General features: G+C 37.9%; 2 protein-coding genes across 6 annotated transcripts in view; one reads left to right on the top strand and one right to left on the bottom strand.

The window, feature by feature from the left end:
- Window positions 1-22,151, top strand: part of SYDE2 (synapse defective Rho GTPase homolog 2) — a 53,862-nt gene extending 31,711 nt beyond the window's left edge. For 4 of the 5 annotated variants that reach the window (XM_068690326.1, XM_068690323.1, XM_068690324.1 and 1 more), the window contains exons 10-11: window positions 6,760-6,850; window positions 21,472-22,151. The gene's annotated coding sequence lies outside the window, so the exon portion shown is untranslated. The remainder of the gene's footprint in view (window positions 1-6,759; window positions 6,851-21,471) is intronic. The other variant, XM_068690325.1, reaches the window with a different exon arrangement.
- DNAI3 (dynein axonemal intermediate chain 3) lies at window positions 247-24,317 on the bottom strand. Its single transcript, XM_068690337.1, is given in 22 exon segments — window positions 247-743; window positions 745-833; window positions 892-983; window positions 1,460-1,664; window positions 2,341-2,466; window positions 2,916-2,975; window positions 3,778-3,908; window positions 5,008-5,095; window positions 5,850-5,997; window positions 7,625-7,698; window positions 9,534-9,662; window positions 10,346-10,483; window positions 10,936-11,025; window positions 11,122-11,246; window positions 12,115-12,305; window positions 12,996-13,112; window positions 13,385-13,584; window positions 14,012-14,167; window positions 18,178-18,282; window positions 18,751-18,932; window positions 22,017-22,055; window positions 23,140-24,317. Coding segments are annotated over 22 exon segments (2,694 nt in total). The 5' UTR covers window positions 23,255-24,317; the 3' UTR covers window positions 247-649.
- Window positions 24,318-27,202: the final 2,885 nt, after the last annotated feature.

Below are 27,202 nucleotides of genomic sequence, written 5' to 3'. Positions count from 1 at the left end.
AGTATAGGTCTCTATTCATCCAAATGATTTGTAGCAAAATAATGCAAAGATATGGATAGAAACCAGTTAATTTTGGATACAAATAGGCATAGTGTTAAGTGATTTTTGTTACACTGAATTAACTTTATTTACACTGAATTTTATTACACAGAATTCATAATTCTGTGGCCTAAGTTGTGTAACTTAGGCCACAGAATTATGCCAAAACACTCATAGTGTTTTGGCATAATTCTTAGGCCAAAACACTCATAATTTGGGCAGGAAACAATGTTTTTCAGCAGTTATAGCATGTAGCCCACTCCTACTTTACTTTGGAAAGGTTTTACTAAAATTTGGTGGCTCACCTGATTTTACATTGCAACATACTGTAGCTCTGCACACAGCAAACTGTTGTGGGCTGCTTATAAACTACTTCAACATCTATATGGAAGATTTGGAACTGGGATAAGATGAGCTGAAAGTTTTTTGTATAAAAATAACAGACTTGGTAGCAGGTAAGACTGATAGACTAGGTAATACAAAGACCCTAGCTTGCTCTAGGGCTGGGAAGATTAAAGAAAGAGAAACTCAGTATATTTGCATTACTATGCACCACATAACATTACTTTAATGTATGAAAGCAGGTGTCATTTTATGCACAAAGCATTCGTCACTGGGTTTTCATGTAGGCAGGTTGGAGCTGTGCAATTCTGCCAGCTGTTACCTGGGTTTCCTTTAGGTGCCTCTTAAGGGACCTGTGCAGTCAGCTTTGCTATGAATGATCCTTGGAGAATATGGCCTACTTATCTCAAACTAATCATGACACATTTGAAGGCAAGATTTTTCAGCCAGGCCTGTTTCTGTTTTTTCAGGGTAAGGTGTCACAGAGATGAAATTAAAATCATTACCAACCTCATTGCTGGAAGACTGGCTTAATATCGGACAGATTTCTAAAACATGCAGTACTCCAGAATCATCAGAAACAGCAAGAAATTGCTGCTTTGCTGAAAGATATTTAACAAAAACATAATCTGAATTCCGACAGTAATACATACCTCCACCTAACCATTAAATGTCTAGTTTTTAATATGAGAACTGATGTCTCCTAATATGGATAGTGCAAAGAACTACAAAGAATTATTTTGTGGTCTTCTTGGTTTATTGGTCACTGAGGCAAAAGCACAGCTTTATTGCTCTTAATTTATTAACAAATTAAATTCCCTTTAAAGCTTATACTTTTTCAAATTATTTTGTTGTTGATTTTTTTAATTAAAATTTTTAGTTGCTTTATGCCTTCCTAATACACTTAATATGCTTTAAATGTGGTGTATGCACTTCTGTGTACAGTGCAGCATACAACTAGTGGAAGTATGTACTTATCTGCTGTATAGGATGTAGCAAGAGTAGTGTGCTTTGGAGTAATGGGCCATTTTACATACATAAAACAAAGCACAATAAAGTGTGATCAACACCAACATACGTGAGGCAATCCAGGGGCTGATGCAGGTGATCGTTGATTCAGAGATGTTCTGGAAATGATCTGGCTCATGAGTTCTCTTCAGTAAGTCCCAGATTTCTATATTTCCATCATCTCTGCCAATGAAGAAAACTCCTGGTCTTGTTAAGGACCAGTGTCCTGTAGTGTATCTTTGTGTCACGCAGCTTGACTCGAGAATAGGTCCATCCTTAATTTTTTTCAAAACAAAGATGAGACCCAGCAATCAAACAATACTGTCCATTCACTACCTTAAATTTCCTATAATTTGAGAACATTCATAATTTAAATGATCCTATTACAAAATAATACAGATGGCAAAATCTGTATCACCTGTGATTAGGAGAAATATGGGGGATTAAAAAAAGAAACCTGGTATCTCACTTTGTCTATTAAGATAATTTGTCTATCTGCTGTTAAAGTCTGGCGTCTTGAGATTTTGCCAAGTGCAGATAACCTGGATCCCCTACACAACAAAAACAAACAAAAAAGCCCATGTTTTTATGCTTTCAGCTGACAAAAAGACTGCATCCTAAATAAATGCTCTTCAGACTTGCTTAGCACACCTTGCCTTTATTCTTTGATATTCTAGCAGCAGAAATAATTTGTCAAGAAGCTACGGCTTTTACGAAGTTGGTATTAAAGGTCATTCCATTCTGTCTGTAAATGTCAAGATTACAAAGCAGTTTCTAAAACAGCTTTTCTGACGTGAAGAACAGGGAAAAGCTTTTCTTATACCTAATTTATTTCTAAGCTATCAAGCTTTGTGATATACAAACAGTTCTGAAAGTGGTCTGTGAGGCTATTATTATAGGTATCTTTTGTACCTCTATCAATTATGTTACAGATGTTTTAAAGTAACTTACTGTAACACCTTCTTTCCAAATGGCAAAATTCCAGCCTCCAACACTTAAAACAATGTCTTTAAAAAAGGGAGATATCTGGACGGTGTTCACAGCTTCGTCATGGATGAAGTATTTATGAGAGGGCTTCTTACCTAACAGAATGAAGAAGATAGTTGCCTATAACTAGTGCTTTCCATGATTGTCAACACAATGAGAGTTAAGTGGGGGGATATGGAGATGTAGTATTCACCACAGGCCTCAAAGATACTAGCCTTGTTTCTTTTGCTTACATGGTATAGGAATTGGAATTGCTGCAGATCTAGTTACTGTGAAGTAAGACTTCCCTGATTTGTGCCAGTAGGTACACAGCAACACACCTATGACACTGGAGAGAGTTTTCGCTATTCTGTTGTGACACCTAAACTGCATGCAGTCTTGAGCATGTCCTGCTGAACCCTGATGTCGTCACTGAGACCATCTCAGTAGAACGGAAGAATGAGCAAGAACCTTAAGAAGGCAGAGTATATGGGCAAAGACTTTAAATTTAGCAGTATATTAAGGTTTAAACAGGTGTTGAGAAACATGAACTTACTAACTGGTTTTCCTGAGTTGCTATCGATTTTTATTTTCCAGTCAGAATAGATAATTTCTCCATCCTGTAATGCCAGAAAAATCAAGTAAATACTAACTTTAGAGCTTGATGTCATAGAGCAAAGTGGTTTGTTTTTAAGCTGTGACTTAATTATAGCCATTATTAAATATGTTCTTGGTAAGTTTAAAACAAAAGGTTGCAGGCAATGAGTGAAAAAACGCTAAACTTTTGGATCACCATTTCTCACTTTTGTGTTACCAAAACAGCTTTACTTATCATGATGTATGTAGGCAGTCCTTCTTGCAGAACTGGGCACACAAGTATTTGGGGAAATGGTGGTGGAAACAGGAAGGGTAGGTGAAAGATTAATGTTTGTTTCCACATGAACTTAAAAGTGGGATAAATTTTTGGAATTTTAGATAGGTAGGGTAGGTACAGAGCTATGAGTAGCTAGGCCTTCCTAGAATAAAATTTAAGTTCTGGAGGAAATTGTAGTATTGTTTCTATCAGATATTTGAGGAAACACTGGAAAAAGTATTACTAATCTGGGTTTTGGAATAAGGAAGTAGTGTTTGGTTCCTGATGTCAGGTAGTTAAAATCAATGCACTCTGGAAATGTCTTCCAACTTTGCCCTTGAAGTAAGGGTTCACAGTCTAGCAAATACGGGCTTTTGTTATTGTTTTAATCATGTCCCTAAATGTATTAAAGTGAGAGTAAAATATGGCATGTCCAGAACTATCTTTTTAGTTAACACCTGAAGAAAACATGTAGGTGTGTACATTTCTGTAAGCCCTGAAAGACTGAAAAACTAAACAACAGAGATCTTTTATTAACGTTTTCTTAGTAACTTACTACTTTCACTTACTTTAGTTCCAACAAAAAAGTTGTTGGAGATACTCTCTAGTGCTTTCAGAGGTTTCTTTGAAGGAACACTCATCTTTGCATATGGTTTCTCTTTGGCAAGTGTCTTTTGTTTGTTCATAGATTGTGCCTTATCTGGGAAACAATATAGATAGATTTATTTATTATACCGGAAAAGTTACCAGATCAAACAATTCCTTTGTCTTATAAAGGTAGTTTATAGATAAGGGGAGTTCCAGGAGCAGAGAGAAAGAACGACTGCCAAGTAAAGCAGCAGTCCTGCAGGCTAGCTGCTTCCCTGGAAAATCTTTCCCTGATACTGGGGCTGCAGCTGATGGGAATGCTAGAATAGCTCAGTTCTCTCTGTCAGAGCAGGACTTGTGGTCTAATCCTGCCATGCTGGTACTTTAGGCGTGACCCTTTCTGCAGTGACAATTTCCAGCAGGAGGTTAGACACACATTGGGCAGGAGCAGATTGTCTCTCGATTCCTTTGCACAGGGAAACAGGAGGTCTGTGCTTCCAGTAGTGAGACAAGTACTTAGGGTAGTACTTCTGTTCTTCATCATCAGTGTTAAACAGCATCAGCTTCTCTGATACCCCTGCACCTTCCCTTGTCAGCTCCTGTTTGCAGCAGCCATCTCTGACTGGTGCCAGCTGCCTCCAGCACTCCGTGGGTAGCGGCACGCACTGAGCACTGAACCTCCAGGAAGGTTTGTTAAAAGCTCTGGCATGATTTGCAGTCTGTGTCTTAGCTGGGCAGCCTCTCATGCTGTGTGTCAGCAAGCCAGCTTTACAGTGGGATCAGGAGTGTGTCCTTACTGCAAAGTAACACAGTGACAACTGATGTATTACAGAATGTGAAGTGCTAGGATACCTCTATCCAAATGCATACAATATATGCTGTTACTCCAGGAATTTGTTTCCTAAAGGTACTTTTCTGCATGGACTGAAAAGGACGTACTATTTCAAGAGTTAAGAGACTGGAAGACTTGCATGGGCTATTGAGCAAAATGCAGCAGTTACTGTGGATACAGAACTGTTCTTATGTATTCAATATGTGGATGTGTTTTCATAGTCAATATATGTATATTCCACTTTGAATACCAGTATATTTAAGAAACCTTTTTCTCCAGATGCTGTAGAAGATTTTGTTGCTTTGCTTTCATTATTTACATACTGAAATACAAGCTTATTAAAATCATTTTTTCCAATAAGGTGTAATAAAAATATTACCTAAGATTTTGTAATGATGATGCTGTTCCAGTAGACACATTTTGATGGGACTGTATTCCATTCTGGTATCACTCTTGCACAGGTTTATCTGTTCAGAAAAAAAGTATTTGATAATTTGTTTTGTCAGATGGTTTGTACCTACAAGACTAAATTACTTTCTGCCATAATGAAAGAGGTCTTTTCAGTCTGTGGTATGTTTGTAATACTGCACAAACAGCATTTGTTGCCTCACTTGCAAGTGCATACAACTGCAAATTTGCAGTTTCTCTTGTGTTAGCTTTTCCTTATAAGACTTCTGCTATGTTTCTAAGAAACAAACAAAAAATGGTTCTAGTGGTTCTTCTTTTTCAGTGACTGTACTAGCTGCAGCTATTCAGAGCAGAACAGGTCATCAGTTTCTCTTTTTTTCCTTTTTGTTTTTAAATGTTATTATTTTCATCCTTCATTTGTTTACTTTCCCACACAAACTGCTATGACCACTTTCATCAGACTTTGATTGTTGGGTTGCCAGTAATTAAGATCCTGTTGATCATGACATGTTTCACAGTTTGTGACCCCCTGGGATAGTGGTTGAAAGGGCAGACAACAACATGCGATGTTACTACAACTGCTTTTGCATTAACACAGTTTTTAAGACATCATCATGCTAACGTTACAGAACACATTGTATTGAAATTTCAGAGGAACTTTGAAGCCTTTCATCATTAGAAGGAAATCCAGAGGAACCTTGCAATGTTGTGGAAAACATAAAGGGTTGGGAAGCAAAATAATACATTCCTGTGGAGTACTGGCCATATCTACAGTTTGGTTTGGTCCTACTGTTCTGTATTAGTGTACAGTACCTGTAGGAGAGGTTTCCAGCTGAGAGCTAGGTGCTTAAAGGTATCTGGAACTCCAGGAGGCATATCAAAAATTTTCTTCTCTTTTGCTTTTTCAAAAAAAGGCTTGCCGGGAATTTTGGTGACTCGAATATCCCAAAACAATATTAAGCTGCAAAATAACTGTATAGTATTATATTCTGTTTCTGTTTTAAAGTCAGGGGTAACTTTAAATGCATTTTGAAAATGTTTTTTTACCCTTTCATCTTCAAACTTAGCAATAGAGACCCTGAAATGCAGGCAAATGCTAAATACTTAAGCCATCATTTATAAAAAGAGGTAATTATTCATTTATTCAACATTTTATCAGTTGTAACTCTACCAAGGCAGCCAAATGGCATTCATACAGTTTGCTTATGAAAAGTTACTGGGTGAAGTTAATGGCATTACCTAGGTGAAATTCTTATCTGTTGACCAGTGTGATTACTTGGGCTCTCCACAGTTAGTTAAAAGAATGGTTAGGAAGCTGAAATCCATTCCTGGTCGAGATCATGAGGCTGTTACACAACTGTGATGGGCCTAGTTTGCTGTAATAGCAGGCACATGCTAATATAGCCTAAAAATACAGATATCATCTTTGCTGATCAAAATCAATATTTTGTCTCTGACTGGGCCAGTACTGGAGGCTCAGAGGAATGGGCAGAACCCTCTAGCAGGTAATACAGTAATGCAGATCAAACCTCATCACCAGTTCTTGTATGTGCCAGTTTATTTGCTGATATTTAAGACAAATGGCCCTACTTGCTTGAATGTACCATACCATTGGAGTTTTCAGCCCTGTAATTGTTCCTTCTGTTCTTCTCTGGGCATTGATTCACCGAATTGGCATAGATGATAATTTGCCTCATCACTGATATCTTTGCTTTGCTTACAGAAGTTGCCCAGGGACCCATGCTCTTCAAGGACCATATTACAGTGACTCCCCTCCTCTTTAGGTGCATACTATTAATGTGGAGACCTGTTACGTGAGTAGTTTACAATTATTTCTTCCACATGCACCACCAGCATTACAGTGCAAGCTTATGGACAGTTGTATTTGCAATCATTCTTCCAACTTAATTCTTTGAAGTCTTTTCTGATTTTGATTGGGAAAAATAACTCCTATTATTAGCAAATTTTGCTGTCTTTTTACAGATCCTCCTCTTGATATAACTAGCAAATACTTGATTGAGCCTAGCTGTAAGCCTTTCACCATCATGAAAGCTAAACACGTATTTCCACTTCTTGCTTTCTGTCTCCCTGCCTTTCACATAAGGTAGTATTTGCTTACAACCTTCATGATTATGTAGTCGACAAAAGAGGAGTTTCATTCCAAATAATTTTGCCTGTTGAGTCTCCATCTTTAAATATAGTTTACACTATTTATGTGGCCTCAAAATCTTTGACAGTTTTTTGTGCAAGATTCCCAATCTTATGTGACTCATATGCACAAAATGTATAAATGTGGTGTATATGTATAAATGTACAAATGTATAAATTTGGCTCTCCGGGCACGTGCAGCCAGCACTTGGTAAGCACAGAATATAGAGGTGTACATGTGAGGTTGTTCAGTTAATGAATCCTTAATACCATCACTGAAAAGGGTTTAAACTTGGTGTGTTCGTGTACCAGTATGTTTTAACTATTTAGGACAGGCTGACAGGAATCCAGAATTGTGCTAGTATCGTGGAGTATGTTCCATAAAGCTTTCCAAAGGAATTTGGAAGACATCTGGTAAAGAAAGTAGGTGTTGCATATACCAATCAGGGGAGCAGGTCACAAGCTGGACGCAAATTTCAGCTCTGTTTTCAAAAGTGATGCCCATTCGGTTGACCTAAAAGCAATAATAATTACAGGGGAGAAGAAGGTGAGCTATGAAAGTCGTATTCTGCTAAGGATATAGTTCAATACATAAAATGGTCTTCTAGGAACTAAGTCACTGTTTCAGCTTGGTTGAAGTTTGGAAATCAGGGCTCAGTAACCTGTAGTTTTAAAATAATAGTCAAGGTATTTTTACAAATGTACTTCAGGTGAAATGATGTCAGCTTTGCCTCCTAGATGCCTAAATTTCTAAGAAATCAACAGGATAAAAACTTGCTGCAACCATTGAGAGTTAGGCCCTCCTTATATTACCATGTTTGTAACTTTTCATCCAGCTTAAGCAAAGAGCAAATTTATCTCAAGTGTTGGGAACCCCGTTCACACCATGGTCATCTCTCTTAAGTTATCACTACATATGTGGGATACTGCAGGTTTTATAGTAATTATGTACTGAGTAGTCATTGTTTTATACAGAAGAAGGGTTGGAGAGGGAACAACTGATGACAGTCCCTAATCAAACACGATCTTCAGTGTAGGCAAAAAAAACATTTATTTCTGGCTTAAACTCTACTTATCAACTGTGCAGCAAAGTTTCAGCTATGTTTTTTTGGTTGGTTGGTTGGTTTTTAGGCCTATTTCTACTGTTGTTTTCATTCATGAGGGCCAACCTGGAGTTTAAGTGGTAGTCTTATAACCATGCAAAGATGGATTATGTTCTGCATATAATCTTGATTTTGTTTGATATGTACTAACGAACTGCAGTGCTGTGGAAAGGCTGATATACATCTCAAATTTGTTTATGTAACAAGAAGTATGGTCCACTGTATACGCCTACATAATGACAAAGAAAGGGATTTCTTTATAACTATTATTTATAAAACCCAGTTTTCCTGCATCTGTTATCCCTGATGATCTTGAAAACAGCTTTCTGAGTCTAAACTTTGGCAAAACAAACAAACAAAAGTAAAATAAAACTAGCATTCTGGTATTCAATCCCTTTCTTCATGTTTTATATCTGGTACCGTTTAGAACCCATGGGTACTGCTGTATCATAATTTAATAATAAACAGTTGTATCAGCTTTCTTTTTGTGATATATGTGCACTCTTTTCCTCTCTGGACATGTTGTGAAGGACTGTGGTATCTATTAAGTCTTAAACATTTGGTCACAAAAAATGTTGATAGATTAATTTGCATAAACCCTTCAAAGATGTCAGTTTTCTTCCTCTTGACCTGCTTTTCCACTGCAATTTTGCATTTGATTACTTTTGCTTTTCAAGTTAATTTGTACAACAAATTGCAGAACTCTGATAGCAAATGAACATCTGATACTCCTGTAATAGACTTGGACCCTTTAACTACATTGAGCCTGTGTACCGTGGAGCTTTAAAGAATCACAGAAAATACAAGAGTTGAGTACACAGCAGCTAGAGAAATTAAGTTAACTACTATAGCAATCTTTTTAGGTGCCTAAGTACTTAGGTAATTGAAATTATTTTTCTGAATTCTTAGTGGCAGACTGGGATTACCCATAGTAGAAATTCAACACATTTTAGGTACAGAAAGCTTACAGTTAGACTTGTAATTCCGAATTGTATTTTGTGTAAAACTACAGGTTTTTTTTCCAGTACTGACAGAATCATATCAGAGTGAAAACACAGCACAGTTGTAAAACACAATGATCAGGACAAGCAGCAACAGATTATTTAGCATTTTAAAATGCAGCCAGAAGTGATGAGAGCTGTTACAAATAATTGAACTTTTAATATTTCATCTTGAGCTTACACTATGAAGCTCTGAAGTAAGTAGGAAAACAGTAAAAAGTGGAAAAATAAGTATTTAAACTCACCTCAAAATGATCTGGCAGCCAATGTATATCTGTAATCACTGTTTTATGGCTACACTCTATGGAAGAGCATGCGCAGTATCTTACTAAAGGTGGCTCTGTATCATTCTCATCGTCTTCCATATATGATGGCTAGAAATGTTTTAAAAAGAGTTATCTTAGTGTATTTCCAAAATAAAATTGTAAACCTGTTAGAGAAAAAACTTACTTTACATACAGATTAATGGTTCTTCACACATTTCAGAACTGTCTAAAATTTTCTTGGGTTCTAATGTAGAACCATCTGAAAATGGAAAGCCTTGAAACAGGCATTTGAATATGAAGCTCTGAAGAGAATTCCAGTGTGGCTCTACAGGCACATATCCAGTAAGGTATTAGATTTTCCTCTGCTTTTAGGTCTTTCCCCTTTATAGTTTTATTCCACTGAAATCTGTTTGTCATCTTCCAAGCTACCTTTTGTTTTCTGTCCATACATTTTCATTTTCAGTGAAATACTGAGTCATTTTCAGTATTATATAAAGCAACAAATGCTATACATATTTGATGGACTTCATATGGTAAGGGTTGAGTATATGTTGATGCGCAATAAAGTGCAGTCTTAGTGAAGCCAAAGGCTGCACAAAACATAGGGAAGCTATTAAGCTGCACTAATCAGGTGGAAATGATATTGTGATTTGGGTTTATTTCGTGAACCCATCAGGTTTCTTATCCTGCTTAGTATGCCATTGCAAAGATTACCTACTACCTTGTTTTGAGCCAGGACACCTTCACCCATTTTTCCTACAAACTTGTATTCTAAGTTTCATTGTCTTCACCTCAGATGTATCGTTGTTCTCCGATGGATTTGCAACAGAAGCACTGTCCATATTAACAACTGACTTTTTGACTCCAACAGTAATGCTTTTTGCATTTTGCAGCCTTTCTTCATTTTTAGAAATATCCCACAGTACAAGCTACAACAAGAAATGAGTGTATTATGATTTTTTTCATTCTTTGTATTAATATGCATTTTTCAAATACATTTTTTTTGGGGGGGGGAGTGGAATGAGAAATTTACTGTGTACTAGAATTTAAGTCTTCAGAAGTATTGCCTCTTCAGTGTGATGCCATCAGTTGAAAGGCCACACTTATATCAAAAAAAAAAGTCTTCACAGTTTGACCTATACCTGATTTTTATCCTTTTTTACTGATGAACTGCCAAGAACCATTTTGAAGTAATGGCTGAACTTTGGAATAATCAGACAGCTTAGCAGGATTCAGTACAGGATTAGATAATTTAATTCATTTCACAGTGAAAATAATAAGAAATACACATTCTATGCGATGGAATTTTGGCTTACAGTATTTTCATTCTGTAAGAAAATACAGAGATATCTAACTTTATTCTTAAACAGAGAATTAATACCTGTCCATTGAAGCAGCCACCAGCAATGATATTTGGATCGCTTGGACTGAACTGAAAGCAGTAAATGTCATGGGGACATTCTAATATTAACTAAAAAGCAGAAGAAAACAGTAGTTGAGAAATACAGCATTTATTGTTCTCTTGTTATTTGAACACTTGGAATTTTTGAAAGTCCTGATTAAATACCTGAGGGCGGGTAGGGTCAGAAAAGCTCCAAAAAATAATGACTGAATCCTGTAACAATAATTTGTCAGAAGGGTTAACTCTTTCTTCATCAGAATACCTCTGTGTTGCTGACTCTGCTATTATCCCTGATTGAGAGAAAACATTTTCTCAGAAGAGACAAATCAAATTTCAACATTCTATTAATGCTAAGTGACTTATATTTATCCCTTGCCAATACAGTGGTAAAAAAATAAAGTGCATATATTTATATTTTTCTTTTTATAGATTGACTTTGAAGAAATTACTTCTGTTATAATTATCTATCAATGTGTTGTGGAAGCTCAGGATCAGGATAAAACTCAACTTTTCTGCTACTAATCTGTGATCATGTAATACTGAACCTGAAATGATAAGACAGGCATGTAGACCTGGCTACCCATCATGAAATCAAATCTTTCATAGTTTGTTTAATTTCCTATGCAGGCAGCAATGTTGGCTGTTAGTATGCTGTGCAAGTAAGACATTCATATGAAAATTAATAGTGCTTTCAAACATGGCTTTTTAGAGTAGTAATACCAAGTAGGGAGCAGGAGGAGACATTTAATATGGCTCGTGATGCTCCCTGGCACTCAGTAGAGCCACATGCTAGGGTAGCTGTAACATTCCTCAAAAATATTAGGCATGCTACAAGACCCAGCCATGGGGAGAACAGTAAATACAGAACCACAAGTACCTGGCACAGTTGCAGCCCTGCTTAAATGAGCCTCATAAGGGAGAAATTTCCCCCTCCTATAAAGTCCAGTTCTATGCTAGTGTGATAGGCTTTGCATGACCTATCTGACCTACATAAACAATGTCTGTATTATTTTTCACTTTATCTTAAATGGCAATTTAGACATACAAAATTGTGTTTATTATTATTTTTTAATGTAAAGGTCAATGGCTACGAAAGATGCGCATTTTACATTTTATAGCAGTCATGCAATACATGTCATTCGAGATTCAGATCATTACCATGGATGATTGGGTGCCAACGGACGCAGCTAATACTTCTGTCCTTGAGGTAGTCTGGATCTGTGAATGATTGGTATGCTTGAAGATAGACATCTGACTTGTCACCAGAACTGCTTTCATCTTCTGCTAGGGCCTTCCAGTCATCAAAAAAGGCATTCATAATTTCATTCTGCTGCAATGCAATTTCCATTCTGTTTTGTAAAAAGAGCAGTTAATACTTCGAAGAATCCAGATATGACTACTCAGTAGCAGAATCACAAATATGTCTGTAAAGAGACAGCTTTTGTTTTACACAAAAATATGACCATATTATTAAGAAGAAAAATTCCTCAGTGATACATCTCAACTGTAAGGAGGCTATTCCCCATTTAAAAAATAATTATACCAAGAATTTGACTCCAGTTGTGTGTGCATCGAGTACTGTGCAGTTGTCCAATTCTTGTGCAAAAAGTGTTAGTAAGTGGGACTTGTCCCATGACTTGGGCCTGTAGAACAGCACCTTGTCTCTTCTGCATAACTCTCTGCTTGAGTGAGCAGTGTTTGAAAGATAAGCTTTGCAGCTTGTTTGAAAAGATGTATTGCTATCAACTGTAACAGGTGTAATTCCAATTTAAGCTATCATTCAAATTAATGTGGTATAGATTTCATGTTCATTTTAATTAGGCACAAATATCAAGTTAGTATTTGTTAAAATAATAAGCAAGAGAAAGAATAAAAGCAAGATGATAAGAAAGAACAAGCAAGAGATAAAAAAAAAAAACACTTCAGTGTTTGACTAGATTGATGGTCCACTCAGCCAAGAGTTCTGACTCCACTCACTTTGATTTTAAATGTATATCATTTCATGCAGCCTTTAAAGTATATCACTGCAGTAACTTTACCTTAAATGTACTGATGTGACAAATTCTTTCAGTTTCTCAGATGACAGACTCTCTTCCAGCTCTTCATTTGACAACTGTCTAGGAGAATACTGCGTGGCTGCATTTTTTGGATAGGTCCTAACCAATTGAAATAAATTTGAAAATGAGTATGCATATAAACAACTTCAAAGGCAGAAACCCATGTAATATGTAAACCTAAAAGCTTCTTTATTTTTCTAGAATCTCTTTGGAAAGGAGTGAAAGAAGATACAGACAGAGCATCCAATTCTCTTCTCTTAATTTGTAACAGAGCATGTCCAGAAGAGTTGAGTTAACCTGCTTAACAATAAGGGAGATCAGAAACAGTTCATAGCTTAGTAAACAGGCTGAAAAATATATCTCACACTTACCATTTTGTCTGAGTACTAGCTTCTTTTACTTTTGGAACCATTTGTACGCCCACATCTCTTTCAAGCAGTTTAATGCTGAAAGTTTTGTCTTGGTAGGAAGTGCATTCAACATAACTGTCTTTCACATGTGAAGCATTCCTATCAGTAAATCTAATTGGTGCACCAAACTTCCCGCGTGCTCGAGAAAACATGTACTTAATCTGCAAAAAATATTTCTGAAGTTAACAAAGGAGAGAGTTCTTGGAAGGTCCATTCTGTAAAATGGCAGTTCTCTTATAATAGTAGAACTAGTTCTGTTGGTGGTTGAATTTACTTATATTTCTGCATTGTGAAATTTCAAAGTGTTTATATAAATCAGCTATGTACAAGTGCCTCCGTACCTGGAGGTGTTCAATACCAGGTTAGATGAGACCCTTAAGAGGAAAAGAGTCATAAAAAATAGTTTCTGCAGCACTTTGTTTTTGGTGACAGTTGATGGTTCTTTTTTTTGTGTGTGTTGTGTTTTTTGTTTTTGAAAGACTCCAAGCAAAAACTAGGATTGCAAGCTTCAATTTCTGACTTTTTCTTTTTAAGGAACTTATAAATTTGTTTTTGTGATATTTGATTGTTACATTTGTTATTTCTGACCTTTGTAACATAGCCTTTAACAGATTCTTCTTCAACTTCCTTTTCACTGCCAAGAGAAACCCATGGTTTGTGGACAGAACGCTTATAGGCATCGACTTCCAGAGTCTTCTCTTTTTCTTCACTTTTTTCTTCTTTTTCTTCTGCAGTGTCTGGAGGCTGTGACATCAAGCAGTAAAAAAATAAAGTTTTTTTGAAAGTGTGTTTCTGAAAGATAAGTATGATCTAGATACCTGAAATTCAGTTTTCATTCACACATTCTTTTGTCTCAGTGCAATAAATCTGGCTATGCTGTGCCCCCGCATTCAATTGGGTTAGGTCCCATTTATCCATTTGTGCATTAGAATTTTCCAATAAATGTTACATATTTAATATTTAAATACTAAGGAGTGTTATGTTATATTCAAGAGTTGTCTTGAAAGCAAATCACTGTTATATAAAAAGAATTTATAGTGATATTCTACATTAGGCCTTCCTGTCTGGAATTGCAATTTGCTTTTCTGTTAATTGTTACTTCTAATGCTGGCTGAGAAACTCATGTTAAAAAAATATATTATCTGACCATAAACCTTCTCCTGTGATGTAAAGCACAAGGGGAAATCTATATATTTGCTGTTATTATTTGACTTTCCGAGGCGATCGGCTCCGGGCAGACGCATTCTGCAGCAGAGCAGGGAATCGGACAGGCAGGGCTAATTTTTTCTGGCACCGAGCCCACTCGAGGGAGCTGCCAGGACCTGGCAGCCCTCTCGAGGGAGCGTGAGCGACCAGGAGTGCAGCAAACAGGATGGGCAAACAGGGCGTGGCGCGGCAGTTGGCGTGTGGCGCAGCAGTTTGCACAGGCAGGGCAAGCAGGCAGGGCAGAGCAATCCCCTCCGCCTATACGAAAACCTCCTCTAATGGCGATCTACTGCTAGCTCAGCTGCAATGGTGTACACCAGGCACAGCATGGATAACAAACTGGAGGCGCTGGAAGCCATTGTGCGGCAGGCAGGGTTCGACTTGGTTGCCATCACGGAAATGTGGTGGGACCACTTTCATGACTGGAGTGCTGCAATGTCTGGCTATAGGCTCTTCAGAAGGGACAGGCAGCATGGAAGGGGTGGTGGTGTGGCTCTCTATATCAGAGAGAGTTTTGATGTTGCAGAACTTGAGGCTGGGAATGATAAGGTTGAGTCCTTATGGGTTAGGATCAGTGGGAAGGCCAACAAGGGAAGCATCCTGGTGGGGGTCTGTTATAGACCGCCGAACCAGGATGAGGAGACGGATGAGGAGTTCTACAGGCAGCTGAGAAAAGTTGTGAAATTGTCAGTGCTTGTTCTTGTTGGGGACTTCAACTTCCCAGACATATCCTGGAAGCACAACACAGCCCAGAGAAAGCAGTCTAGGAGGTTTCTGGAGAGCATGGAAGATAGCTTCCTGATGCAGCTGGTTAGTGAGCCTACCAGGGGAGATGCCCCGCTAGACCTTCTCTTCACAAACAGAGAAGGACTGGTGGGAGATACGGTGGTTGGAAACTGTCTTGGGCAGAGTGAGCATGAAATGATAGAGTTGTCCATTCTTGGCGAGGCCAGGAAGGGGACCAGTAAAACCGCTGTATTGGACTTCCGGAGGGCTGACTTTGAACTGCTCAGGACACTGTTTGGTAGAGTCCCTTGGGAGGCGGTTCTGAACGGCAGAGGAGTCCAGGAAGGCTGGGCGCTCTTCAAGAGGGAAATCTTAATGGCGCAGGAGCGGTCTGCCCCACGTGCCCAAAGACGAGCCAGCGGGGAAGAAGACCGGCCTGGCTCAACAGAGAGTTGTGGCTTGAGCTTAGGAGGAAAAAGAGGGTTTACAATCTTTGGAAAAGAGCGTGGGCCAGGAGGACTATAAGGATGTTGTGAGGCAGTGCAGGGACAAAATTAGAAAGGGCAAAGCTCATCTGGAGCTCAATCTGGCTACTGCCGTCAAAGACAACAAAAAATGTTTCTACAAATACATTAATGCAAAATGGAGGACGAAGGAGAATCTCCAGCCTTTACTGGATGCAGGGGGAACTTAGTTACAAAAGATAAGGAAAAGGCGGAGGTGCTTAATGCCTTCTTTGCCTCAGTCTTTAGCAGCAAAAACAGTTGCTCTCTGGATACCTAGTACCCTGAACTGGTGGAAGGGGATGGGGAGCAGGATGTGACCTTCACTGTCCATGAGGAAATGGTTGGCAACCTGCTACGGCACTTGGATGCACTCAAGTCGACGGGGCTGGGTGGGATCCACCCAAGGATACTGAGAGAACTGGCAGAGGAGCTGGCCAAGCTGCTTTCTATCATTTATCAACAGTCCTGGCTATCTGGGGAGGTCCCAGTCAACTGGCGGCTAGCAAACGTGACGCCCATTTACAAGAAGGGCCGGAGGGCAGACTTGGGAAACTACAGGCCTGTCAGTTTGACCTCAGTGCCAGGGAAGCTCATGGAGCAGATTATCTTGAGAGTCATCACGCAGCACTTGCAGGGCAAGCAGGTGATCAGGCCCAGTCAGCATGGGTTTATGAAAGGCAGGTCCTGCTTGACGAACCTGATCTCCTTCTATGACAAAGTGATGCGCTTGGTGGTTGAGGGAAAGGCAGTGGATGTGGTCTACCTTGACTTCAGCAAGGCTTTTGACACTGTTTCCCACAGCATTCTCCTCAAGAAATTGTCTGCTTATGGCTTGGACTGGCGTATGCTTCATTGGGTTCAAAACTGGCTGGATAGCCAGGCCCAAAGAGTCGTGGTGAATGGAGTCAAATCCAGTTGGAGGCCGGTCACCAGTGGCATTCCCCAGGGCTCGGTGCTGGGGCCGGTCCTCTTTAATATCTTTATCGATGATCTGGATGAGGGGATCGTGTGCACCCTCAGGAAGTTTGCAGATGACACCAAGGCAGGTGTGTGTGTCGATCTGCTTGAGGGTAGGAAGGCTCTGCAGGAGGATCTGGATAGGCTGCACCGATGGGCTGAGGTCAACTGGATGAAGTTCAACAAGGCCAAGTGCCGGGTCCTGCACCTGGGGTGCAATAACCCCAAGTAGAGCTACAGGCTGGGAGATGAGTGGTTGGAAAGCTGCCAGGCAGAGAAGGACCTGGCAGTATTGGTGGATAGTCAGCTGAATATGAGCCAGCAGTGTGCTCAGGTGGCCAAGAAGGCCAACAGCATCCTGGCTTGCATAAGAAGCAGTGTGGCCAGCAGGTCTAGGGAAGTGATCATCACCCTGTACTCGGCTCTGGTGAGGCCGTACCTCAAGTACTGTGTTCAGTTTTAGGCCCCTTGCTACAAGAAGGACATGGAGGTGCTTGAGCGAGTCCAGAGAAGGGTGACAAAGCTGGTGAGGGGTCTGGAGAACAAGTCCTACGAGGAGCAGCTGAGGGAACTGGGTTTGTTCAGCCTGGAGAAAAGGAGGCTCAGGGGCGACCTTATCGCTCTTTATAAGTACATTAAAGGAGGCTGTAGCGAGGTGGGGGTTGGTCTATTCTCCCATGTGCCTGGTGACAGGATGAGGGGGAATGGGCTAAAGTTGCGCCAGGGGTGTTTTAGGTTGTATATTAGGAAGAACTTCTTTACTGAGAGGGTTGTGAGGCATTGGAATGGGCTGCCCAGGGAAGTGGTTGAGTCACCATCCCTGGAGGTCTTTAAAAGATGTTTAGATGTTGAACTTAGCGATATGGTTTAGTGGAGGACTTGTTAGTGTTAGGTCAGAGGTTGAACTCTATGATCTTGAGGTCTCTTCCATCCTAGACAATTCTGTGATTCTATGATCTGTTATTCTGTGATTTAAAGCTACAGAACATTTGAAGTATTATTTGAAGACTATACATGTATATTGTGAAAAATAAATAGAATACTTTCTTGAAGGTACCAAATATATTATTACAATCTTTTAATTGTATGTCTTGTAAACCTGGGTCTTGGCAGAGGAAATTAACACATGATAAAAATTCAGCACTCAGTTGTGCTAGCCATCTGAAGTCAAATACAAAGTCTGCAGAAGGTATATTCACAGTGATACATCTATTTTTCATGATCAGATTAACCTTCGGAGAAACATTCTGGATTACCAAGTATATCAGATGTTTATGAATACAACATCAATCCTGAAGTATATATTTCAGACAAGATTCTGAATTACTGATAGAGTAATGCTGTGGTATATTTCCTTACCTTCAGAAAGTTTTCCTTGGCTTCCTCAGAAGCAACAAGGTAAAAGTTTTGTCCATACTGGAAATTTGCATCAAAAACTACCAGAAGTTCTTCCCCTGGATATTCCTATTTTAATTAAAACAAACATTGGAAAACTGAAAACAAATAGCATGCAAAAAGACATAAGACTATGACTGCTAAAACTACCATTAATAAGATTATGTAAACTCAGAATCTTTGGTTAATCTTGTGATTTTAACAGAGAATTTCATGTGTCAAATTAAACAACAAACTGTTTCAATAGTTTTCAGTAAGTAGGCTATGAATCAGAGAAAGCCAAAATATGTTCAGCTCTGTTCACAGAATCAAAACTAGTACAACTTACTTTACTTTTAGCATATTTTCAATCTAAAATTGCTGTTGTTGTTATTATTTAGTGCATGGTGGGCCATGACAAACTTCTAGAGTTGACAGTGGTCCATGACCTTTGGATATAAGTGATAATGATTTTACAGAGTCAAACAAGAACAGAACTTATCATTAAAAGAATATGTGCTCTGAGAGTTTGAAGTGGGAATGAAATAAGCTACATACTAGAATAACTTTTTTGACAGGGTGGAAATCAGAAATAGCAGCTCTCGTTTTCAGGTCCTGAATTATGTCTTCTTTTTTAATAAGTTTGAAACAATTTTCTTCTGTGACATCCTCATCCACTCGGCAATTAAAGATTTCTTGGGTTTTTGTAGTGAAGACTAAGGGAAAAATTTCTGGGTGGCCTATGAAGGAAAGCAAAATTGCATGATAAACAAATTTAGAGTGCTCTTTAAATGTAAACGTATCCCTTAATAACTCCAGGTCTTTACTGTTTCCTAGCAGAATGCCTTTGAATCTTGCAGCTTAGTTTTTGAAGGTGTGGAATACAAATTATATTACATTTTGCTTATCTCGGAAATGACTGTACCTAACATTTTCTACTTAATGAATATGTGTTAGTCTTAGTATGAGTGTTTTTCTTTTGATCAACAGGTGGTTATGAATTTTATAAATATAGATTAAGGAAACAAGAGTACTTGATTATATACTTTAGTCCTTCCCTGTAGAGCAACGCCATGTTAAGCCACTGTTCAACCTAAATACAGCTTCAATACCACCCCAAATAAGGACACCTCTCTGATTTTGGATTTAGGCCTTCCTCTCATTCAGTTCTGACTATTGAGTCTATTTTTGAGCTAGTGGGTGAGACTGAAGTGCAGTCACTAAGATTCAAACCAGGTACAAGAGGTTTTTTTAAGCTTGGCGGGAGAATATATAGTATAGTATAGAATATATAGAAGGAGGCTCAGGGGAGACCTTATCGCTCTTTATAAGTATATTAAAGGAGGCTGTAGCGAGGTGGGGGTTGGTCTAGTCTCCCACGTGCCTGGTGACAGGATGAGGGGGAATGGGCTAAAGTTGCGCCAGGGGTGTTTTAGGTTGTATATTAGGAAGAACTTCTTTACTGAGAGGGTTGTGAGGCATTGGAATGGGCTGCCCAGGGAAGTGGTTGAGTCACCATCCCTGGAGGTCTTTAAAAGATGTTTAGATGTTGAACTTAGCGATATGGTTTAGTGGAGGACTTGTTAGTGTTAGGTCAGAGGTTGGACTCGATGATCTTGAGGTCTCTTCCAACCTAGACAGTTCTGTGATTCTGTAATGAGGCCAAGATCTGGATTCTACTTTTGCTTATCAATTTTGGCAATGAGACCGGACTCAGAAAAAGTGCATAGTCTGTTGATTTAAAAAATGTAATATTTTTAAGAAACTGCAAAAGTTGATCTAGAGGACTCCCAGGTCATCCTAACCAAAGACGTGAGGCCTCATAAGGAAATGGACTGAAACCGAAGTACAAATTACAACAGAACAGATAGACTTTACATTTTGATATATTGGAGCCATAAATTAAATCTCGTTTTGCAAACTACATTTCTTAAAGCATATCTGATAAATTAGTAAAAAGGGGTGGAGAAAAAAAATAATACAAAGACAAAACACAAAAACAGTACTGGGAGGTGAAACAGTCCCCTCTTGCTTACAGTGGGAAACCTTCTATCTGAAAGTATGACTAAGAAGGTATGACTATCCCTTTGCTGTGCTCTTGGCATAAGCCAGGAGGATAGAAACCTAGAGTTGCCTACAAAAAAGAATGCAATTTCCATCTCTGCCATACACAACTGGTTCACAGGACGGAATGGACAGGAAAGGCAATGGAAGAGCAGATTTGTATGTATCACAGTCTTCAGAGTTGGTTATGTGGCTAGTGCAATTTAGAGGAGTAGAAATTAAAAATTTAGAAGCATAATTTGTTGATTGTTTTGTGAATTTCTAGTAGAAGATTATTCCCATGGCTCAAAGTATATTAAAGTAAAATAGAACAATTAAATTTTTGATACATAAAAAATAGTTAAGTAGACATAACTTTTTTTTAGGAAGCTTGTATGATGACTTTTTTTTTTAATGCTGAATCAGATGCAAACAGTCTTGTCCACAAACACTAAAGTTAAAATCTTCTCAAAGAGATGTGGGTTTCAATGTCAAGAGAAACAATACAAGCATGTATTAAAGTTAAAAGTTAAAGTTAAGCAAAATACAATAGACATCATTATGAGAGAGAGCAGAGTAGGACAGATAGTCTAAGTGGTGTTTTTTCACTGCTCAACTGCTGTAGATCCAAGTTAAAAACAAAGCAGTCATCAGATTTAAAATGTGAATATCTTTTAGTCAAAAGTACTAATATTCTGTATTATAGAATTGTACTGTACAACATTCTATATTATAGGGCACATGTTACAGAGTCTTGGGATCTATATGTAGATCTATATTGTAGATTCATAAGGAGCTGTTATTAGAATTCTTACCAGTATGAACATTTTTATTGAATGCTGTTTTCCAGTAAAAAGTATGTAGCATATATACTTCATATTTTATTCCAATAGTAAATTGTATTCATGTACTTTGAAAAGACCATAGCTCTTTGTGCTGTCAGCACTTCACAAAGGGCCAAAAACTCTACAAGAAGTAAAGAACATTTGGAGGTCTTGCACTAAGGAGATACGGTGGATACAGTTTAAATCCTGCACAGACAGTGACTAAAGAGCATCATTTTTTTCATTTCTACTGTCAGGTTAGGTATTACAGATCTAACCTTGTTTGCCACTAGGTGGAGCTAACATCCTCTCAGTGACAAAACAAAGAATCTCCAAGAACACCATGATTTTAATTTTAAAAGTACGACTTTCATGATCTGAGCAATCACTTGTCTATTTTCTTTAATTGCAGATTACCCATTTTGGTGAAGTTGGTCAGAGTGCACTTTTCACTTTCACCTATATTTGTATAGGATTGTGTACAAAGGCAAGTGATAGACAAAGTCTTTAATAATTACCAGGTTTGTATATTCCTAGCTTGTCATGTAATATTAAATAATCAGACTTAATAATGATTTGACAAAATCAAAGATTAAAAAATGATTAAAATGCCTTTTTTTCTTACAATTACTACCTATTATTAAATTCAAACATTTTGTATCCCATAATTCTGTTGCAATGCTCTTTATTTCCCCTGATCACAGCTCCTCTCAATCCAAGATAAAAACATCTACAAACCCTTATCTGCTTCTTTTCTCACTGCGCTAGTGCTACTCAGAGAATGGTACTGTTTGTAATCACTATTGTAATAGACATGCTTCTTCCCAGTTTCTATTTTTTCCTATTCATATATTATTTTTTTCCTTTTCATTCCATGGCATTAGTAACACTGAAACTTCAAAATGCTGAAAATATTCCAAAACTATTACTTTAAAGCCCAGTCATCATAGCACTTACCTATTCCTTCCATAGAAAGATCAACTTCATCTTTTTTATCTGAAATACAACGACATGATGTTATCAGTATTTTTTCTTCCTAAAAAACAAACAAACAAAAAAAAAAAACAAACAAACACAAAAACATGAATAACAGTCTTTTCCTTGTTTGGGCAATGTTTAAAATCTTAAAATTGTGGGGCAATCATCATGCAAATCATGTCATGTGAGGAGGTGATAAACAGACAAGGCTGGCTAATGTGGTACAGTAGCAGAACTGGCAGGTATGCGGGTAGGAGCAGATGTTCCTCCCTCCTAACAGTGGAGAAGTCAGGCTTGCTCTGAGTGGCAGGGTACTGCAGGAGTTGGACATTCATCAGCTCCTGAGAGAGAACCTACAAACTCCACGGAGGGGTAGGATAGGAGGAGATTACCACTGATTAGCAGAATATTCTCTGCAGCACAACAGCTATTAATCAAATGGGGGCAAAAAAGTGATTAGAAGGGAAAACCAATTTATGGAAGTTGGCTGTTGTGGCCAAAAAAAACAATGAATACCAATAAGAGATTTGTATTTAGCAAGGCCTTTTTCTAGCCTTATGCTTCCTTAACTGCACTGTAAATGACACAAGTGGTGTAGTCTCTCATCGCATCTCAGAAAAATACAATAAAATGCACTGCAATTAAATTGTGAGTCTTTGGTTTATTTTCAAAGTGGTGTTGTTGATCACTTTAGTGTGTGATTCTAAGCATCTAAACTCCAGCTGTGGGGGCACCTTTCTCTGCCATGGACTAAGTTAGCTCTTGTAAATTTCCCCCCTTAAATGTATGAAGTCTCCTCATTTCCCATTCAATACTGGTTTTATGATGCAACAAGCTATTACATCTAAACTACAAAGTGTAAACAGACACAAAGTGTACAAAGTGTAATAGACACAAAGTGTAAATATTGTAATGTGGCTTTATGTTCCATATTTTGGTTACAAAGACATTATCTGTAATCATAGATCACTCAGTTGTTTATAAAAATAGTATATTCTAATTTATCTCATGTTTACTTAAATGCCTGGGCCCAAAATAATTAAGGTAGCTGTTATGCAAAATCAGATAACTGCTTTCTTTATATCTGCAGTACCTTACATACCAAGCTGTTTTCGTTTTCCTTTTGAGGATCGTTTAGCTTTGTCACCTTTCTGTTTCTTTGGTGAGGTTTTTGGACTTTTTGAGGTGGTCTTGCTGGATCTGAGATTTCCTGACATGTTTTCAGATTTTCTAGAGAAAAATACATATCATCAATAAACAGTAGACAAACAGTGGCATGTACTGTGTATGAGTGAAAATTTGGCCCTTTATGTAGTTTATTATTATAATTTAAATTTTAGCCACAGCCAAAGGTATGCTCCAGAATTTTAAATCATAATCTTTATTTTTATATGATATGTGATAGTTGGAAATACTCCTTCTGTCCAGGGTCATTAAGTATGGAAACTGATTTTCCAAAACAGTAGGAAGTTAAAATAGAATAGGCATTGCCCTTAAAGAAAGCTAAAGAACCTGAGCCACAGTGTGAAAAATATAGGTGAAAATTCTACAGCTGCACATGTTTGTCCCGGTGTCCTCAATTATAAAATCATTACACAGCTGCACAAACTGTTTTTGTGCTTTTGCATTTCCATTTCATTTTTCAGTGTAAGTCTGTGGAAGACAAACTTGGAAAGAAATTGTATGCATGAGTACATGCAGCAATCACACAGCTGGAGACTATACTGCATAGAAAGCTACTTTTATTTCATTTACTCCCCTTCTTCCAAGTATCTAGAATAAGCATAAGAACAACAGTGCGGAAAAGACTCCATTCCATTGCAAAGAAGAAAACGAAACACAGCCTGCCCACACTGTACAGACTGGACAACACACCACCAAAAAATAGAGCTGCAGCACCATCATGCGGAAGATGTACTTGTAGCATCTGGTAAAGCTACACCAGAATGCTCCAGAATTTGTTATGAAAAGTATTGAAAATTGATACTGTTACTGAACAGCTGGAGGTATTCAGCTGGGATAAGGACAATGGGACTCCCAGTTTTTGTGCTCCAAGTATCCCTGGTGACAGGAAATAAATTTGAACCCTCTCCCCATTTCCATGTCCCCACTTTTTCTTAGTACTGTAAACTGACAGGCAGAGGAACTGTTTCTTAATATATACAGAGCACATACAGTATTTGGGTGCTACTATCATTCTGGGTTGGTCATTCACTCCCAGACTGTGAAACATGGTGTTTATCTGTTTTGTAACACAGTTCTCAAATCCTTGAGAAGCTAGCAATATAATTTTAGCTTCCAAATTATTATTTTTTTAGTTTGAAAATAACCACTGAGGGCAAGATGGAGGTCACAGATTATAGCCTGGTGGTATAGCCTGTATTTGGGACCTATGTAACTTCACATGAACTCAGGATAAGTTTTGCTATTGACTTTAATGGCAGCAAGATTTAAACTCTTATTACAGTTATGCATTTTTATCCTGCTCCAATTAAAATAGAAAAATACTTTCTAAATCCCTGTGCTCCTTTCTCTGGATCTTGCAGATCATAGGTGATAAGCTGCGGGCATTTCTCTGTTGTCTATTTATTAACACAAATACAATCTCCTTGCTTACTCCATCTGAAGACCTGTAGCAATTTAATCTTCTGTTTTTGCCAAAAAAGCAAGATAATAACAACACAACAAGTTATTGCTTTAGAATTCTGAAACTTTTGACTTGCAGTAGCTAATGGTTTTGGAAGTTTAAAAAAAAAAAAAAAAGGTTTTTTAAAAGAGGTTTTTTCTGCCCTCATTCTTACAGTCATTTTGTCAAGTACAGGATTACAAACATTGACAGTGTATTTGTTATGTTCAACATTCAATATATATTCTCAGTTATAACCTTTTAAAGGTGCCTCTACACTGGACAATGCCTAGTTTACAGTTCTGAAACACTTGGAGCTGCCTAACTTAGAGGGCATGCTACTTCAGATGGTTAAGAGAGGCTAATTTTCTCATTTAATGAAAAAAAGGGTATTTTCTTTTTATTTTCTATTTCTTTGTATATTTTAAGTAAAATCTGTTACACATTTTACAGAGGGATTTTGTGTCTATTCTAACTTGAAACCAACCTTGATACTTCTGAATAAAAGAGACAGTGGCCTCCAGGATAGAAGGAGAGGACAGTTGTTTTAGAAATTATTTGAAGGGCACTATGAACCATCTCATGTGCATTATAGTCACAGCGTCTTACTTTCCTGTTTCCTGATTATGCTCTGAAACAAAGCCACTTTGGAAAATTTGAGTTCTTCTGAGTAACCTAAACCCTAAGTCACATGCATGGAGGAAACATTGAAAGGGCAGAGATAAATCACATGGCTATTTTTAGTAGAATAACTTGCAAGTAAAAACAACCCTTTTCCTTTGAATTACTTCAAGAATATTATACCTAGAAAAACAGTTAAAATTTTTGGAAGTTGTCTCCAAGTAATGCAGTTCTTCTTCCTTTAACTGAAAGAATCAACTGTATTATGGAGATATGGGGACCGTTGGTGAAGGCGGGGAGGGTGACCATGTATCTATCCTATATGTTAACAGCTGCAAACGAATACAGCAATCAATAAGGACTGCTTATGGTTCCATCTGTGGTGACAGAACGTCACCAACTGGAAAGCAGATATATCCAAAGCAGTTAGAAAAATACAAGTAAGTAAAATACAAAGTAATTATCTCTTTTTACAATATCCCTAATAACACATTGCATCTGCCTGTTTGTCATCTTGTGGGCATATGATTATGGTTAGGAAACATTTACAGTCTCCAATGAAAGCCAAAGCAGAACTTCTGAAAATTTCTCTGGAAGATTATCTAGGCTATATCCATTTACAAACTGTATATGCACATTTTTTAAACTTTTTTTTTTTTTAAGTTAAAAAGCAAACAGACAAAACCAAGAATTATGCTACTAATCACTAGTGTGGGAAACTGGCACCAGCTGAGAACTGTAAAATACGAGCTGACCAGCAATCTTCTACTCCCCAGCTCTTCCAAAAAGAGTGAGCACATGGGGAACCCATGGCCAGGAGCTTCAGCAGACCATGCTGCCAGGCAGGGCTGGGCCTCGGTAATTTCTTGCATCAGCATGCCAGGCACTGGCACCGTTGCTCCTATTCAATGTTGTGTTTTACTTCATGGGAAAAAAAGTGCTTGGAAAAAAAGCACTTGCATACAATGTGCTGATTTACCTCTTGTTAAGTGTTTAGACTGTGAGACATGAGAAAATCAGTTGTTTGCCTGGTGGAAATCTTACAATCTATATTGATTTCATACAATATAAGGTCTTAAATGTGAAGAGAATTTTTTAAATCTGTGGTTAGCTCCTATCCTGTTAGGGATATTGCTGTGTTGCTTCTTTAGAAAGAACTCTATAATACAAATATTTATCCACAAACAGGCAAGAATGCATTATACTTTCCATTAATGCTTATATAAATCTATGATGCTGTGATTGAAAGTGAGGTTAGAAACAGCGTTTACATTAACAAATTTTGAAAAATTTATAAGTGCAAAAACTACTAAAAAAAACCCTTGAAAATCAGTTGTCATGTACACTACCCTATATTTTATTTTTTTAAGGTAACATTTTATTAAAATGCTTCATTAAATATGTTCAAACTAATTTTTCAGCAAATTTTCAGTGGAACACGGTGTCACACTTTAATTGGTAAGGCCCAATTAAAGCTGCAAATGTTTGACAACATCCTTTGACGTTTTGTAGCCTCATTTATTTTTAGTTGGATTTCATATCCTGATCTGCAGGGTCAAGAGAAACAGCCGGCTCAGAATGTTCTCTGGTGGGTAATGGGCTGAGACAGTCACAGTTACAAAACAGGTCCACAAAGTTGCTAGGTACGGCAAAAGGGGAAAGTTAATTAGCTACCGGTGGCACAAAAGCTGCTGTCAGAATTGAGGTTGGAGTGATTCATTGCTTGCCTAATTGGATGATTTAAGATCCAGCTTGTGTGCATTACTAATTTAGGCCTGCAATTTGCTACGGTTTGGAAATGACAAAACGTGAGTCCGTTTGACAAAAGCACTGCGAGGAAATTATTAAAAACATGCTCTATTTTTGTGGCTTTACTGGGGGTTTTTTTAGGTTGTGGGACTGTCAAGCTGAAAACCAC

Source organism: Anas acuta, chromosome 8 (genome assembly GCF_963932015.1).
Source record: "Anas acuta chromosome 8, bAnaAcu1.1, whole genome shotgun sequence".
NCBI classification, from domain to species: Eukaryota; Metazoa; Chordata; class Aves; order Anseriformes; family Anatidae; genus Anas; species Anas acuta.
Note: the sequence above shows the minus strand (reverse complement) of the source record. Positions and strands in the feature narration are given on the sequence as shown.